This window comes from Lycorma delicatula, chromosome 6 (assembly GCF_047948215.1).
Source record: "Lycorma delicatula isolate Av1 chromosome 6, ASM4794821v1, whole genome shotgun sequence".
NCBI classification, from domain to species: Eukaryota; Metazoa; Arthropoda; class Insecta; order Hemiptera; family Fulgoridae; genus Lycorma; species Lycorma delicatula.
This window is the reverse complement of record NC_134460.1, coordinates 161,397,193-161,416,655: the sequence shown is the minus strand read 5'-3', so window position 1 is coordinate 161,416,655 and position 19,463 is coordinate 161,397,193. Positions and strand designations below refer to the sequence as shown.

Sequence of the window (19,463 nt, the reverse complement as noted above, 5' to 3'; positions counted from 1 at the left end):
AAAAAAAAAGCTACTCTAACTGGGCCTCTATATCTGAGGTGTTTTACTGCTTAACCCATAACAATGGCAGATAATAACAATAGAGTAATGTATGGACCTAAGATGTAAAAGAGTTTAATTTTATGCTTTTTCTTGTAAATTAATGCATTATATACAAGGGATGTTGGGTAGATTCTAGCAAAAATGAATCTTGAAGACAAAATTTTTCAGGTAAATCTCTTTTCAAATCTGTACACTTTGTTCGATGACATTTTTTGATTCCATCCCCATAGTATGATTTTTGAAGTCTCCAAAATAAGCAAGTTTCAGCAGTAATCTCATCATGTCTTCTACATTTCTTTTCAAGAAGCCACATCTTCATATGTGGAAACTGATAACTGTCTGAAAATGGTATGTCTGGTGATTAGAGGAGGATGTGGTACAAATTTTTAGTGTAATATGATTTTGTTGCAGCGATTCCAGATGAATGAGTATGTACACATTGTCTTACAAAAAAAAGAAGGTTTTTCCCTCAAATATGGATTTTTCTTTTTCATTTCCTTATTCAGACGATCCAGCAAAGATGCATTAACATTGACCATTCTTCTCAAAGTCAATCAGTACTATGTCAAGTATACCAAAAAATGTGGCTGACAACTTTCAAAGGCAAAATGTGGAACTGTTTTTGCCTTTTTTTAGAACAATTTCCCTGACTGCAACCTACTATTTTCACTATTCCTTGGTGTCAGGTTGACAGTGACGTATCGAAGTTTAATCTACTATTACTAAATGGTGCAAAAATTCTTTTTGTTAAATTTAATCCTCAAACTACGCTTAGAAAAGTTCAGGCTCTTGATCGATCATGTTTACCAGTTTTGTAAATAGTTTTTACATGTGTAAATATTTGTGTAAAATATGATGCACCCATTCATTTAAAATGTCTATTGTCTAAGCAACTCTCATGCGCTTTCAATCTTCTGTCCTCTATAACATCATGGAATTTCTTAATATTCCCTGCAGTTGTAACCTGAACAGGCTGCTTGGAATATTTGACCATTGTTTGTAGTCGCTGGAGCCGACTCACAATTTTATTTATCCACATAGACTTTAGTTTCTAGTTTGGTTTTACATTTCAAAAATTACTCATTGATTATCACATGAAAAGTTTTGTCCATTTTTCACACAATACTTGATAGACTTAAGTAATTATATTCCATAGAACATTAGGGTTTTAACAAATTTTTTGAAACAGCATAATAAAATTATCTGCCATCTAGTACTCAAAATTATGTACTAAAAAATATTTTCAAAAGGATCCAAACCACTCAATGAAGGTCAATTAGGAGTTATACATTTGTAAATTTTATGTTATTCTATTTGTTAAGGGAAAAAAGTTATCTGTATATAGCAGTCGAACAAAATAAAAGTTGCACAAGTGTGATTTCAGTACCCATTCTTTTGTAATGTATCAGCTTAAGTAGAAATCTTTAATTTGTGAAAGACAATCTTTGGTTAAAATTTCCAGTTCACAATAATTCAGAAACATTTTGATGCATACAGACAGTGAAAATAAGATTTCAAACATAATAAAAAGTGGCTGCAAATTTCATAAAACTGCTGAGTACTAGCATCCAAATAAGATTATCACTTTCAAAATCTATTTTTAAAAAGGTAAGCGGTTTAAATAAACTGTATAATTTTTATATTGTGAATCAAACTTTTGATCACATCCTGTTTTCAAACAACTGCATATCAGTAAAGGATTTAAGAGTTGTAAGCAACCTTACATTAGCATAATTTTAAATCATATAACAGAAAAGACACCAGTTTTTTCTGCTGTAATAAAACAGTCATCCTATTTTATATGCATGCATAATAGATAGATTTTTTATTCATTTGAGGTTAGTCGAAAAAATAAATAACGGGAATCTATTAATATTCCATATAAATCATAAATATTTATTTATGATTTATATTTATTAAAGAAATAAATATTTATATTTATATATATTAAGTTCCAGAGCATTTAACATATTATGTCATAATTTATCAACTTTTTAAATATTATTTTACTAATTATAGTAAGAAATGTATCCACTTATGTCTTTCTTGTCTGCTTGAATCCTACTTTCAATGCATAAATAATTTAATATTTATCAGAATCGTAACAAAGATACATAACAGGTTCACATTTAAACTTATTGGATTGTACATATCTACAGTTTTTAGTACTAACATACTAATATAATACAGTAACAGAAACATAAAGCATAGGTATTAATATCAAAAATAACTAGTTAACTACTACTGACGTATATTGCTCTATTTGAGTAAATTAGAATAAAAACAAAACAAAGAATAATGTGCAGATTTCAGTACAATGGTATTAATGAATTTATATATATATATATATATATATATATATATATAAACGATTTCACTACTTAATAATAATTAAAAAAATTATTTAACAAGATAAAAACGATAACCCTACCTTAAAAAAATTAATTTAAAAATGCCACTCGCACAAAACTTGCAGAAATTTAAAATGGACAAACTTACACTGTATTATGAAATGTTTAGCATTAAGATGGTAAACAAACTTTATAATTTAGAAATTTAATATGTATATAAATTTTGAGTACATTGTAATGTAGTGTAATTTAGTGTAGTGTAGTGTTAGTGTTGTGTTGTGTTTGATATAAAACAGAAATTTTTTTTTAATCTAATCACATTTTCATTTTTTCTCCATTAACAAAAACATATGTGCAATCTTGAACACCCAACATTATATATGCAATAAGAGAAAGAATAAAACAGACAAAATCATATGTAATTGGAGAAAATTCTTTTTTTTTTAATAAAAATGAACAAATTACAGTGTTTCACAACAAGAATTATTTTTTAAAATAGTAAAAAAAATTTGTACTAAGAACAAATAAAATCATTACATTTTATATTTAAAATAAATGTGTACAACAACATTTGAAATTAACAAAGCATTTAACTAATAAAAAGAAAAACCCCATTACTCTCTACATTACTAAATTAACCACACACAATAAAAAAAAAATTAATTTCTACAGTTTTATGTAATTTTTTTTTAAACATATAATATTTGTTTTTAATCATATTTTTGATTTTTTATGGTGGTAATTTCTAGTAAGTAAATTATTATAGATGCTATGCAAAATAAATAAATAATTTCTACACACAATTTCTCTGGGTATAAAGTATTTGTTTATAATCAGATGATTTTTTATGGTAGTAATCTCTCTCTACTATGTAAATTATTATTATTGGTGCTTTGCTAAATAATTCTTAAAAATTTGAAAAAAAATATTTCAAGTCAGCTAGCACATAATGTCTCATGTACATAGATAAATAGTTTTTTATCATATTAATTAAAATTAACAATTAAAATCACTATTCACACTGTACTTATGTTTATCATTGATTTTTTTCATTTATAACTATTCACAGCAAAATTTCCATAAATTCAATTCATATCTACCACAGTTTAATATAATTTAAAAATTTAATAGATTTTTCTTCACGATTACTTCTAAAACGCCACAGAATTTTTAATCTTTTATTTTTAACACAGAGTATCGATAAAGAACCCAATACTAGAATAAAAATTTCAAAATAATTTATAAAGCAGATTTTCAGAGATACCTGGATATCTAATACCTAAGAAACGTTCCAAGCAATTCAGTTTTCAAGGTTAATGAAAATGGCACCGATTGTATGCTCATTTTATATCATGATGTATCTGGTACAATCGGCAGAGAAGATGAATTTTTTTGATATTTATATTATTAGTTAGTAGTTATCAGTGAAAGTGACTCTCTTTTTGATATTACTATAGATATTTTTTTATTATTTTTATTGCGTGCAACCCAATCGCATGCATATTTACATCTAACAGAAGACAGTTGTATTTTGTAGCTCTGTTCAACAGTAGACCAAAGACTTTGCACTAAATTTTGCATCGAAATTAGTAAGTGCTGCAGCACAGAGAAAATACAGAAAAAGGCTTTTGTAATAAAGATATATAGGATTGACTGAACAGCTTTTTACGAGGTCTGAGAAACTGCCTATTTTTTTCTCAAAATGTATTTGAATGGAAGTAGAAAACTTGGTAAATACAGTTTTAGAATCTAATGTGGATACATATTTTTTTGAAACCTCATGAGAGTCCATCAGTTGCTGTTCAGCAGTCATTGTTTTGTGTGTGTTAGTGTAACAGGTAACACAACAAGTCACCAATATAATGCACCTGGTCAATTTTCATGTTTAATCTAGGATTTCTGATCAACCACAGAAATCCTCAGATCGACCAGGCTCCTTATTCACCAGCATCTTATGATTTCTGCTTCTCCCCGTGCTGAAATTGCCACTGAAAGGGTACTGATTTGACAGCTGGGAGGACGTAACGACAAGCACGACAACAAAGACGGTAGTAATTCCAAGGTGGGATTAGAAAAATTATTTCAAGCAATGGAAGAACTACTAGATTAAACACAACATCATAAGGGGGTTACTTTGAAAGGCAACTAGCATTGGAAGCCACTATGCAAGCTACTTCTTTTTCGTGGCCTATGCTAGCATACTTTTGAATAAACTTTGTAAATGGTACGTTTTCAAGATGAACATTATCAGTTAAAGATAAGGATGCATTTGAAAACTCCAACAAATCAATGACCGATGAAAAAGTGGTAAGGTTATGGAACAATTCATGACTAGACTGAATTATATTATTTGTAAAGTCATTGAAGAGGTTGGTATCTCGTATAACTTTTGCAAAACTAATGAAATCATCATCATGAAATTGCTTAAAAAATGATAAATTAAGTTACTGCCCAACATTGTTCTAATACAATGCAATAGATCAAGGTACATAGTTGTGAGATCAAAACAAAGGTTCAGATTTTTCAATGGAAGCTTCCAAATGAGTTAATATTAAAAAAAGAATGTCAAGTTACATTGTCACTTTAAAGTGGTCTATAAAAACTGCCATATTTTTTGTTAGCATTTCATTGGTAGTTTGGGGATTTTTGTTTAAAATTACTGTAAAATAAATGCATCATATTTACCAGACTTCATGAAGATGATAACAAACCAAAAGGATACTACTTTTGTGACAGTTGAAGCCATTAAACAAGAATCACTGATCTAACTAGAATGTGTGTACCATTAATGAACTGAAGAATAAGAAAAATGTTGGTGTGCACTTTAAAAAATAGGTGTTGCTTAGAAGAGGAACACACAACATATGCAATAATGAATAAAGAATATATTTCAAATAAATAAAAATTGTTGGAACTTTTTATCAAACCTCATAAATTGGTATATTTTGATAGAATTAGATTATTATTATTATAATAACACATTGCAAGATTTTAGAAAATAAACCGTCTTTTAAAAAACAAAACAAAATGTGAACATAATAATAAATATTTAAAAATGATAATAAATTTTCTTTTTTTTTTTGGGCAGCTTTATTCATGATACTTTTTGTTTCATTTTTGGGATCCAATTACTCCTATCATTCTGTGCATAAATTCCACCTAGATATATACCTATTGCCTGAAAAACCAGTTAATGCAATAACTTTGGTTACCAGAGTTTTATATCATTCTTCCAAGGGAATCCTCTACCAATATCCATGCTTTTTCAGTTAACTCTGATTCCCTTTTCCTTGTAGAAATAGAATGACAATCAGAGGGACGCAATTAAATGTGGTACTAGAAAAAAGGACTACTTTCCTCTAATGAACTAGGATAAATCTAACTATTGAATTTGGTGGATATCTTCTCTGCCTAAAAACACACATAAATACACATGTGTATATATATATAAAACTCAGACTGCTTGCACTTCAGACCGCTGAGTACCTATACTATTAAAAAAATAGTTGTTATTCATAGAAATATTTCTGAATCACTAGCTGCTTAAAATACGGGTTTGTTTATTTCTGTAAACATTAATGTGTAACAAAATGTTGCTCAGAAGTACTCAATAAAGACTGTTTTCACAACCACCTGGGTAATGAAACCGACTAATCGACCATCAATTTTACATTACAATAGCAATTACTCAAACCCTGCATGGATTTAACATCAATATTACTGGATTATAAACAAATAAACTGAATGGTGAATACACTTATTATGCACACAGGTACTTTTAACTAATCATTTGATTTATCCTATTTGGTGTAACTAAAAACCATTTTGTGCCAAATGAATCCAATAGACTTTATATAACACAAGGCTTATTTTGAAACAAATTTGTGAAATACTTCCCTGAATTATTCTGAAAATAACCAGAATTTAAAAAAAAAATTCTTATTAAGCCAATAAATGTCACATTCACATGTTAACAATTTTATAAAATCAAATTAGCGCTTCAGATTACTGCATTCTTGATGTTTTAGTAAGGACTTCTTTGACAATATCATCTTGTATAACATGGAACTAAACAGAGCAGATATTACAATTGAATAAATATATCTGTTAAATGTTTTTTAAATCCACTACTGGTCAAAGGTATCCAAATCTGGAATGAAAGCATGATCACCAACCCCATGCACAGTCATAAATTGGCCAGTTCTCTAACACTATATACAAACAACAATGACACAATGATGGAACGATTCATTTTCATATTATCTATCTTTCTGCTTTGGTGTCAAGAGAATAGATCTTAATAAAATTCAATACAGTGATTGTTCTTTTGCAGTTTTACTCTCATAAACCATTTTAAACAATGTTAGTGTATTAAGATTCCATAATCGTAATAGTCATAGACAATATGACAAGAGCCACAAATCACTCCCAAAAAAAGGCACAACTATTCCATCCTGAGGCAACAGAATGAATGTCTTAGACAACAGGATACCATCCTGTTATCTTCTACACTGAGCCAAATGTAAGATTGCATTAAAAACATAATTAATTGACCAAAAATCATGATATTCAATCTACAAATGGCACATTAAGTTTGTTTACTGGAAGAATGGAACATACAATGATCATCATTCCTCTCAGAAAAGTACAACTTTTGACTGGAAACTTAATACTTCAGGTGCTTCATAAGTGCCACATTGATAAGAAAGTTTCGGATAGATTGTGTAAAGCAACAAATTTATATAACTTTTTCTTTTGTGAAACAATCTGTTTTGCAACCGTTTTAACTCAGCACAATAAAAATAAACTATAATCATACAACTTAAGATAAAAGATTATGATTAGGTTCATAGCAAAACCATGTACAAATTAGAGAACTGATTAATAGAAGTGAATTTCAACTAGATGTAACAAAATAATTACGTTTGTTATGTTTTCATCCAAGAAAGTCAGTGTGATTAAAATTATTTTAAATTATTAGCTAGTTACATTTTATATCAAATCAAATTGGATTTAAAACTTAAAATTTTATGTTTTAAATTTACATCTTAACAATCTCAGTCACACTTGTAACAATTTTCAGTGGCTGTTGGCGCTGTTCACACTGAAATAGCTGTTTTTGAGTTAGGCAGAGATGAATTTAGAATACGATCAAAAGATTTGTTGTAATTGATTTGCATTTATTATTTAGTATATCAATGTGTATTTGGTAAGTTTCTGTATTTCAAAATGTTTGATTATTAACCAGCGACAATTTTCTATGTATGTATAAAATATTAAGGTTATTCATGTTAGTAAACTAGTGATTTGCATGGATGAGATGGTTAGTAAATATTGAGAAATGTACGGTCAATATCTCATAGATACAAATAAAAATTCACGACAACCTTTTTATCATAGATATGCACAAAAAATAACAATAACACAATCAAATGTTATATAAACACCGATACTCTAAATATACAGACATTGTATTTAAATCCAGCACACCTCCTAAATACATACCTGCCTAACTACCTGCAATAAAAGTGACTGAAAATGGGATGAGAGTAACTGCATATCACTGAAGATGGCCACATACGCGACTGAAAGCATTGGAATATAAATTCTAAATTAAAAATTTAATGTTATTAAAATGGTTTGATTTGTAGTTTAATGATCTGATAAATTTAAATATTTATGCGGTACCATTTTCCTACTACTGATTCCAAAATATAAATAAAACTGAAAAAATTAAAATAAGTTAATTTAATTAAAAATTCATTTATTTTTGAAATAACTTAGAAGGCTTGAAAAAGTAAAGAAAATCAGATTTTTAGTAGCAGCCCGCTTTTCCAAATATTTCATCTTAGAAACAGTAAAAATACTGCATCATACAATTTGTTCCTAAAAATACATACTAATAAAAATGTTTCATTTATAATTTTCAGATCATTACAGGGTTATATTTGAGTACTTTTAACAAAGATAACAGTTTATCTTTAATGCTACAACAAACAAAATAAATCTAACTTTAATATCAGCAGGTAAAAAACTTTATGTTAATTCTGTGTCTAGAGTCAAGGTCAATAACAGATTATCAACATCACTCAACATGATAAAAGGCCTCCAAGGTTGTTTTATAACCTGAATTTATTAATGTAGCCCCCATTAAATGAAAAGGAAATGCTCAGAGACTGTAACACAATTGGGAAACACAATTCTTTACAGTTTACAATTTGTGGATGATTAGGTAGTTCTAACATGAGGTAGAGATTTTGAATATAATAACTCACAGAAACCTGTGAGCAATAAAATTTACAAATAATGCGATCTTACAATTAACATCCAAAAATCTAAATATTTGAGCATCAAATATGAAATCCAAAATGTACAATTAGGTAATTCAAACGAGATAAAAGTCCGTGAAGATTATAAATTTTTGATCAGGCGGGAGGAACAAATAAAACTGAGATAAGAGCAAGAATAACACAAGCAACAGGATATCTGAATGGGATTCAGAAATTACAACAAATATATAATATAATAAAATAATTAAAAGTAATCTATTCTATTAAGAGATTTAGAGAATAACTAACAGACATAAGAAAATGTTAGAAACCACTGAAATGGATGTATTTAGACTGACGTAAGGACTTCACAAGAAGATAGTCAGGAATTAAGATATATGGCAGATGGGACTGGAAGATATCAAGAAAAGACAACTCATTTGGTATAAAAATACAGTGATGGCCAACTACAGATTATCTAAATAAGCAATGAACCAGATCCTGCTTCATAAAAGGAAAAAAGGAGACTCAAATGAGAGTATAAAGTAAGCCATAAGTTTGAGACTTGCAAGCAGGAAGACGAAAGACAACGGTATCTAGATATCGAAGAATGCTGACATACTTTATGAGATTGTGATAATTAATTTTAATTTATAATTGTTAGAGGTAGTAAAAACAAGTATAGTATTACCACATATGTATTTTTTTTCCAGACAACAGTTAAAATATGTTGTAGGCACTACAACATATTTTTTGTGTATAACCTTCATGACATACATGGTAATGAATTTAAAAAAAATATTTAAAACATTGTTTTATTTCAACTCACTTTGTTTTCAAAACAATCAATTGCTTTTTTTAGGATACAATCTTTAAGATAAGCAAGAAAATTATTACATAACAACTCTTTGACAATATAAACAGTTGTTGAATTTGCAAATTCATTACACAAGTACATTGTGTGCTTTACAATACTCAAAATTCATCGCCTGAGTACAGGAAGTGTATAAATTACATTCTAGAATGCATTAAGTCATTTGTATAAAATTAAAAAATTATGGAAGTGATAAACATTATAATTAATGAATGATAAACCGTTATAATTAATGAACAATATAAAAAAGTAAATTGAAAAACAAGAAATGCTCAAAAACCAATTATAAAAGAATGTCTTAAAATCTTAAAACTAACAATTTTTAATTGGTTTCTTGTTTTCCAATTTTTTTAATAACTGTAGTTCAACTCTTTCTCTGTTTAGAAATGTTATACTAGCAATAGGTAAATATATTTTTATTTTTACTTGACATTGCAATCATTTCAGTGTAGTTACTTCTGCACTTTCTGTATACTTAATAATCACCAATAAATGCTACATATAAATATTATTTTCCTTTTAGACTTACAATAAAAGGATAAACCCATTCAAAAATAATTGAAGTGTATACAAATATGGACAATATTGTGATTACTTATTGATAAAAGAAATCTAAGTTCAGAGTAGTACAGAGTGTTGTACATGTTTATCAGATGAAAAGTGGGCAAGAAGATTCATGTTTGATGTCATCCAATATATTGGTTTTTCATTAATAATAGCACTTATGATACCACTGTATGTAAACAGTTATGATTAGTAAACTTTCATGAAATATGTCTTTGACAACGATAATTGTACCATGTACACGTTTAATTTCTTCCCCCTTTAATTCATTATATTCATGTTTCACAATCCATGGCATTCCGCAGTCATTTTATCAAGCAAAAATTCTAACTCCTATGTTACATGTTTTACAACTGATTTTTGAAGTCAAAGGTTCAGAGATTCATCCTAGTAAAAGTTGGTAACTTTTATTTGGATTTGAATACTAAAGAGTGGATGCTGGTGTACTTTGGTGGTTGGGGTTAAATTAACCACCATGTCTTAGGAATGGTCGGCCTGAGTCTGTACAACACTATACCTCTATTATACTTCTGTTGTCATACATATCCTCGTCTCACTGGGTTGCTTATTGTTCACCAGTTGAACAGATTGCAACACACATATTAGGAAGAAGAGGTATGTATGTATACATGTATATTTCTGACCAAACATTTAACAAAAATAAGTCTGTTTTATACATATTAATTTTACAATACTGCAATATTGACAGCTAGATGTTTTCTTTTTGTTTACTGTAAATTCAAGTTCACATTAATTTGCTTAAACAGCTTATAACTGAATATGACACTAACTAATTGTAATAACTACAAGATTTGTACTTATTTCATTATTTAGTTAAATTGTTAGATTTGTTTAAGCAGAATTATAATCTAGCATACAGATACTAATGTAGAATAACATTCTGTATTAATGTTGAAAAAAATTTTTTTAGGATATATAATTTTACAGTTTTATGGAAGCTAATATGATATTAATGTGGTTTATGATACAATATGTAATATGATGCTATATTTAAAGGCCAACTGAAAGCTTTAAAATAAGAAATATAATTAAAATTCATGTAATAATTATTTTAAGCTCTCTCTAGATTTCTACTAAATTGACTGTTCAAAAATTAAATATCAATTATCAAGTGGCCTTGTTATCGCTCACTACAGTAAAAAACAACCACTCAGATAGTAAAATGCTATGTAATAGAACCTTACCCAAAGAGCAAGGGCAAGGAAAGCTCAGTGCATAAATATACATAATTCGAGTCATTTAATCGTGAACAAAATCTATATAGTTGGATGATGTAAAAGTACTAAAAAAAAAATCATCCAAAATAAACTAAATAACAAATGTACGCATACATAATTTATGCATTTAGCTTACTATTATAATTACCACAAATGTAAGAATTAAGATGAAGTATAAATAAGATTTAAAACAAAACATTTACAGATTATATAAATCTAATACTCCAGCAATAACAATAGATACTTTTGTTAATTGATCATATAAAATATATCTAATTAGTGAATTTAAAATTGAGGATAAAATAATCGCATGCAACTACCAAGCCTATGCCATGTTTGTTCTTAATTTTTATAACATGTATGTAAAGAGCTAATGTAATATCTCTAAACAGAATGCATAATTTACTTGATTTTTGTTTTTCTGAAGAGAGAAAAAAGTTTTATTAAAATTAATTCAAGAACATATAGGGTATTACATATTTAAGAGAAAGTTATAACTAAAAAAAAATCTACATCAGAGGAACATATAACCCAAAAATTCTTATTTTGGCAAAGTTTTTTTTTTTTAATTCGGATTAGTAAAGATTATTTAAAAATTAAAAAAAAAAAGAAATTAAAACTTAAGCAGCCGTAACAAACAAAATTATAACTTAAAGAGCACATGAAATCACACACGATTCAAATTACAGTATGATGCAATTATTTACAACATACATCAAGAAAAATAAATTTTAAAGATTTTTACACAGATAAAATTCAAAATTACAGAGACTAGGCTATTATAATTAACAACTCGTATACACACCTGCTCTTTCGATTCTACTGGATTACCATCATTTTTCGGCTTCTCTGTGTGCAACTTTGCCCATGATTTGAAATCAGTACACGTTCGGCAAGCTTTTTTACCATTCTCATGGGGTTCAGAATAATCAGCACCAAGGCGTGAAGACATTTATCACGTTGGAAATACAAAAATCAAATATTAAAGACTAAAATGTACAAAACGTTGGCTTATCACAACAAATACGTTCGAACACAACGGCTTGTAATAACATAACCTAAGACGCTTTGCGGCTACTGTTCGTTCCCTCGTGAAACAGCTGATTCACCTGTTTCATTATTTTTTTTTAGGAAATGGGGTTGGGCCCAAGAACACAGTGTATTTCACTTGTGTCTAATGCGCATGCGTAATCTAACCAAACGATAATGTAGGCTTGATGGCGACGAAGTTAAAAGAATATATTTATTTACCTCCAGTTAAAAATAAGAAGTATGTCTGGAGCAGTTTGAAATAACATTGGAATGTTATTTCAACTGCCTATACAGTGAAATATCGGTAAAAGTCTATGATGAAACAATTGTGGTTGAATCGGTTATGAGTTTTTTAAAATTAATTATCAATTTGCTTTCGCTCCCTTCTTTTTTATTGCAACAAAATTAAATACAATGTTCCAAAAATGGCTTTAAGATTTTGTTTGTGTACAAAAATCAAACTACGAAATATTTCGGGTTTCTTTATTTAAAACTAGCAGACCAGGCAATGCTTCGCTATTGTCATATATATATAGAGAGAGAGAGAAAGAGAGATTGAGAGAGAGAGTTTAAATGAACACAATTGAAAATTTGATAAAAAAATTAAAAAACCAACTTCACAAATTTGACCTTTCACTTATTCTCCTTCCCCTTTTCCCTTTCCAACTTCTCCCTTTCACCCTTCTCGCTAACCCCTCTCCTAGTTTCCTTTTTACCCTTTCCTGTTTTTATATATATATATATATAGAATAAAAAAGTCTGAATATTTGTTTGTTTGCTTCGTAAATATCTCGACACCGGCCCCGCCTAGCGGGTATAGCTTTTGCAAGAATATTTCTTTTCACGTAACTAATATTTATATTCTGAATATGAACCAAATCGGTCCATAAATATATTTTTTCTAAATATCTCAACTAAAATAAATCTTTTATTCTGATCGGTAAATAATAATTAAAACATTACGACCATCACATCTACAATGGATAACGTAAATTAATGGGATAAAAAAATTCCTCTGACGAAAATATTAACAAAAAATAATACGTAATATTAACAGCAAAGTTTTAAAGATTTTTTTTATTTGGTTTTCTGTTATTTATACAATTCTTTTAAATTTAATGTAAATATTTTCTGTTAGACTAAACACATGTTTTATGCTTTATAGTAACTACAGATATAGGTTTACATTAACTGAAATAAATTTTTTTAGATTAATGCTGTTAATATGCCGTGTAAAAAACGTAAAGAATTCGCCTCTTGTAGTTTATAGTTTTCGGTTGTAATCCGAATTATTCCTCCATGAAACTAATAAACACTGATGTTCTTACTTTGAAATTAAAAACACTCTTAATATCCAAATTAAAATAGCCCCTTTTAATTATCAATATCCTCATACTCCTACTTTTTTTTACAATATTTTATATTAATTAGGAAAAACTTTTTATTTTATTACAGGTAGCGTATAAACAATATTTTTCAACGATGTATTCTCATTAGCACAACGCTACATATAAAAACTACAAAAAAGATTCAAAAGTATTAACAATTTTGCCGGAAGAAGTAAGCTTTCTTGACCATTTAACTGCGACCTCTGACATAAAAAATTTAAGTTGCCCAAAACTTAACTCGTCAAATCTCAGCCATTTATTAACGAAACTGAATAAACACTTATTTTTATTTTAAACCATACTTCTTTTACGTGACAATAAAATACTAATAGTTTACTCAAGTCTTTCAAATCGAATTAAACAACAACTCAAACATTTTTTTTCTAAAATAAAATTGTTGGTCTGCTGTCAAATTAAATTCTGTAAGAAATAGCTGTATGGTACAGGTACAAGTTAAAGTAAGAGAAATTTAAAATTTCCATATGTGTTTTTTATTTTTATTTCAATCGGGCAATCTAGTCAGGAAATTTTGTAGACTGTGTAGATGTGTTAATAATAAGCAACACAAAACAATAATTATTCACCGATGAAAAACATGTGGCTAATCTACAGTCAGTAATGAAAATTATACTGGCCTACTATTTATTGAATTATAAATATTTAGATAAAATTACATAATATTGAAGTTTAGGAATCTTTTGATCCTGATATTTTCACTTTAATATTTCAAGTACTGATTTAGTTAAAGGAAGATAGCCTAATAGGCAACTATACAATTGCTGGCAACATTGCTGGTAATATTTCTGGATAAGTTGCTGATGAAGAGAAAGTATTATTATTAATTATGACTATTGTCAGGCAATGTGGCAGAATTAATACAAACTTTTCTACTTCTATTTCTCGCACCACTATCATCTACTTTAGGAACAAAAAGAGGTAAATTTTTATTTTCTGTACATGAAAATACATTCGGTACGCTGAACTGAGAACTACTGCCGCCAAGAGTAGTAGCATCTTGTATCGGATCAACTTTAGTAACTCTATGCCAAGATTTTCCTTTAAGTCCTTTTAAATCTTCTTTCATTTCATTTAATACCATCCAGATTCCATCACCGCAATTTTCATGAGTCATTTTTGCTTTCAATGTATGTACATAATCTTCTAATCTTTTTATACGGCTTTCATCTTCTTGAATTTGTTTTTCTTTTATAAACTCTTCCTTTTCTTTTTTCATACTTTTAATTACTTCTTTTAACATGTGATTTTGTTTAAGTGTATTTTCTAATATCATTTTACAATTCTGTAATTCACTCGATAATTTTATTTCTTTTTCCATTGAATCTGAAATTTTTTTTTTCAATACAATAATTGTATCTTCAAAACATATTTCAGTTAAATTTATCTTCACTTGAATTCCAATAGATTCGGAATTTATTTTTTTATCGTTTGCTAATTTAATTAAGATATTTTTCATAAAACAGTTTTCTTTGTCTATATTTGTAAAAATTTTATTTATGTGTAATAATTCATTATGTATATCTTCAGTTTTATTTGTCCTGTATTTAACAGTTTTATTTATTTCATCTATTTTATCAATCATATCAATTTTCATTTCCTTTTTATCATTTTCTAATTTTTTATAACTGTTTTGTAAATCTGTTAGCAATGTTTCATTGTCTTTTAATTTTTGTATACATTTAGCTTCATTATTGTATGATTTTGATAATTTTAATTGCAATTCTTTTAAATCATTTTCTAACGCTATCATTTTATTTTCTTTTGATTGAATCGCACCATCTTTCTCTTCAATAATTTTTATAATCGTTTTAACTTCATTTTTAATTGCTTTTTCACCATTTTTGGCCTAAAACAAAACAAATAATTTCTTGTAATAAAATCTTATAATCATTTTAATTAAATTTTTAATATAAAAAATGCTGTAAAACAACATAATTTTTTTTTTCATTATGGATGATTAATACAAAAAATTTTGTTTTTAAGTAATGAAAGAAATCTACAGTAAATAAAAAATGATGAATCCCAGTCAGAACTGAACTGAAGTGTTTAGTATTTACATATTTGCTCTACCAATTTAGTTATCAAGATGACCCAGGGTGACTAGGAGGATTAAAGCAGAAAATCAAATGACCTAATTAAAATTTTATAAGATTTCTAACTAAAAATCTACAGCAAAAAAGGATCTTACTAGAACGTTGATGGAAACGAATTTAAATAATAAATCCAATCTCTAATGCAAAAAAATCTCATTTAACTTTTCAACCTTTATTACAATGTCTAAAAACTCAAAGTTTGTTTCAGTGATACTGGGCTTCCACATCTTTATTGTCAGATTTGAACCAAAGAGAGTTGGAAACAACATTAAGTACTATAAAGGTGGAAATGAACCCCTATCTATTACTGCCATGACTCCCGATCGCTTTTAGACAATCTAACCTGAGAAATAACTTAAAAACACGAAAATCATATTCAAGAACAATTATTTCTGCATTACCAAGCATCCTAAGAAAAATGAATTTCTACTGTCTTCTCCACTGAACGGAACATATTAAGAAACAGCATTACTATCACGATTTTAAAAATACTAATCCTACAAGTGTGATTTTACTCTGTTTCCATGGATTGAACATCATTGATATGATATTCTGAGATACAGTGATACCAAGATACAATTACAATGATACCTCATCATACCAATAAATTTAATTTATTGCTAATTGATTATAGACCGGCAAATGAACAACAATTCATAGAATTTTTCTTTTAATAATAATAATATTTAATATCGTCATGAAAAACTAATACAAATTTTGTTGTCAGAAAATCTATTAAAAGCAATTTAAAGATTGTTGTATATGTTTAAAAATAAATAAATTGCATTATATTGATAATGTATGGAGTTTTTTCTTTTGCTATATTTCAGTATTGTTTCTCCAAAGAACTTCTGGGAGTTAAATTTAAATTTATTTTATATTACCTATTGATAAAATAGCAAAAATATTTTTTAATTGTTATTTTAAATAAATAATTTTTTTTGTTAGTCTGCACTTTAAAAGACACGGTTTTTAAACTTCAAGAAAGGCAAGCGACTAATCTGATATTGTGTTTTCTTCAAATCATCAGAGACATCTATTGTCATTTGCATGACTAAAAATAGTTGTATAATATTAATGTAATAGTAATACTTATTTCATAAAAATCAAATAAATCTTTATTTATTTGGGTGCAGTGAGGTATTGGATCCTCAGGTTAAAGCAGCATAAACACACAAATATACCACTCAAACATGTTAACTTCCTTCTGATATAAATGAGTGAGAATTCTGAAACTTTATTTCACATAAAAGAACACATTTTTTAGCCAATACTACAGACTGTATGAGTCTGCCTCATTTTCAGGACCGATCTTTTGGGTCAGTTTCTGGACAATTTTGAAATATTTTGAGATCAAATTCTGAATTGTTTAACAAATTTAAAAAATAAACTAGCAAACTTATTTGTGGATATTTATTTTTATTTTGTTTTTTGAATTGAGAAGTCTTCATTACATCCTTTTAAAACAACGCTAAAATTTTCTGTTGTGTCAAATCAGAAATTTTCTGCTCGCTTCTTGTTGAAAAACTAATCTTGCTTCAATCATTATAAAACAAAGCGATACATTATAAAGAAAACAAGCATCATCTGCACTCAGCATCTTATTAAAATCTCTTAGTAATGGAAAATACTTTTTCTTAAAATCCTACTTATGAAATATCATTAGTTAAAGTCCACTCCGTGATTTTATATTTCCCTTCATGATCCAATCTTTTGTTGTGAAACAATCAAAAGTCTTGAAGCAGGCAGATTTTCTTTGGGCAATTGCTAGTATTTTCATGTTATGTTTTTAAAATTAGATTTAGGCTTTAGAAGTACAAGGCCTGATTTACTTTATATTCATCTCAGCCAGTAGTCATCAATCACTGCGCTAAAAACAAAGCTCTTGTATTCACTCTCATAAGTAAAGCCCTGCCAGCTATTCTAAGATGTCGGCATGACACCACAGATGGAACAAGGTAATAGTATAAATATTTGGATCAGTCATTTAAGGAACATCATAAGTCACTATTTTTGTCTGATTAAGTCCAGGTGTTTTGTAATATTTATATATGAATACACATTCCAACAAGAAATCACAAATCAAACGCTGCTCTGCTTCTTCTGTTTTAAATGGCTTTTAAAATTTTGTTCATAAGAGAAAAATCATAATTCATTTAACTAATGTAGATTAAAAAATGAACAAGATGACACAGCTTTCAGAACCAGCTGATTTCTAATAGGTTAGAGTACTGTATTGTTCAAAAAGGTTAAGTTGGTGGTGTTCAAACCCACCGGGTTGGTCTAGTGGTGAACGCGTCTTCCCAAATCAGCTGATTTGGAAGTCAAGAGTTCCAGCGTTCAAGTCCTAGTAAAGTCAGTTACTTTTATATGAATTTGAATACTAGAAAGTGGATAGCGGTGTTCTTTGGTGGGGTTGGATTTCAATTAACAACACATCTCAGGAATGGTCGAACTGAGACTGTACAAGACTACACTCATACATATCCTCATTCATCCTCTGAAGTATTATCTGAAAGGTAATTACCGGAGGCTAAACAGGAAAAAGAAAAGAAAGTTGATGGTGCTTGGTCTGTCATCTTGTAATCACATTTATACTATTCAGAAAGCCTAATTTTATAAAAGATGTATGCTTCCTGTTGAAACTGTATAGAAAACCAGTTCTGAAGGAAGAGAAAATATTTTGCATATTTTACAGGATACAAAAACTGTCTAAGATCATTATTTCAGTATCTCCCAAGTAAACAAGTGGAATATTTCTGTGATGATTTACATAGCTTACTTTAAAGAAAGATAATAAAATGAAGGTTCTTGACAATAAACTATAATGTTGTTTTAAATTAATTATATTATTATTTGTGTCATTTTTTTTATTCACTGTCAAGTTTAATTTAATTTTTTTGTTTAACTTTAGGTCCTTGCTTGACCTTATAATCAACTTTTAAATCGGCTACAACTTGAAAAACAGATGAAGTTCAGAAATTATACATATTTTTTTAAATTCTTAAGTCAGATCCCATGGGACCCCCCTTTTTTAAAAAAGTTTCCTATGTCATCTAAATTAATACTAGGTACAGTTGGGGATTTTCAACCAAAAAATTAAATTAAAAAAAAAAAATTAATTACATATGAATTCCATTCAGCTCTTTTTTGTTTTTTGGGCCTTAAAAGTTCTTTTATTGGAGTAATTACTTACTTCAATAAGGTAGTCAAATTTGGTACAATGTTATTCAACAAGGTTAAAAAAAATTTATAGTTTACTAAAAAAATGTGGGCACTGTGATAATCTGTTGTCTGATGGGGTTGAAAATCAAGCCTAAGCTGGGATATGTAGATATGTATACTATTATATAAAGTGAAAGAGGGTTTTTATTTGTTTGGGATAAACAAAGAATTACTTGATCAATTGCAACCAAATTTTTACCCATGTTTCTTGCCATAACTGATAAGGTTTTCAGATACAAAACATTTCATCTTGAAAAATCTCTAACATGTAATATATAAATAGCAGTGGAGATTTGCCGGTTGAAGCATAAACTTTAATGAATTGAATTAATGTACTGAGAACTGTGAGTCTCTCACTGTGTGAGCTGG

General features: G+C 28.2%; 2 protein-coding genes across 2 annotated transcripts in view; both read right to left on the bottom strand.

Moving 5' to 3' along the window:
- The window catches only part of Alr (Evr1_Alr domain-containing protein Alr), a 48,599-nt gene extending 36,141 nt beyond the window's left edge, over positions 1 to 12,458 (bottom strand). Inside the window, exon 1 of the mRNA XM_075368915.1 lies at positions 12,144 to 12,458. Coding sequence (XP_075225030.1) covers positions 12,144 to 12,290 — 147 coding nt within the window. The 5' untranslated portion in view covers positions 12,291 to 12,458. The remainder of the gene's footprint in view (positions 1 to 12,143) is intronic.
- Positions 12,459 to 13,610: 1,152 nt separating this feature from the next.
- Positions 13,611 to 19,463, bottom strand: part of LOC142326971 (uncharacterized) — a 38,814-nt gene continuing 32,961 nt past the window's right edge. Inside the window, exon 5 of the mRNA XM_075369703.1 lies at positions 13,611 to 15,622. Within this exon, the coding sequence (XP_075225818.1) occupies positions 14,597 to 15,622 (1,026 nt within the window). The 3' untranslated portion in view covers positions 13,611 to 14,596. The remainder of the gene's footprint in view (positions 15,623 to 19,463) is intronic.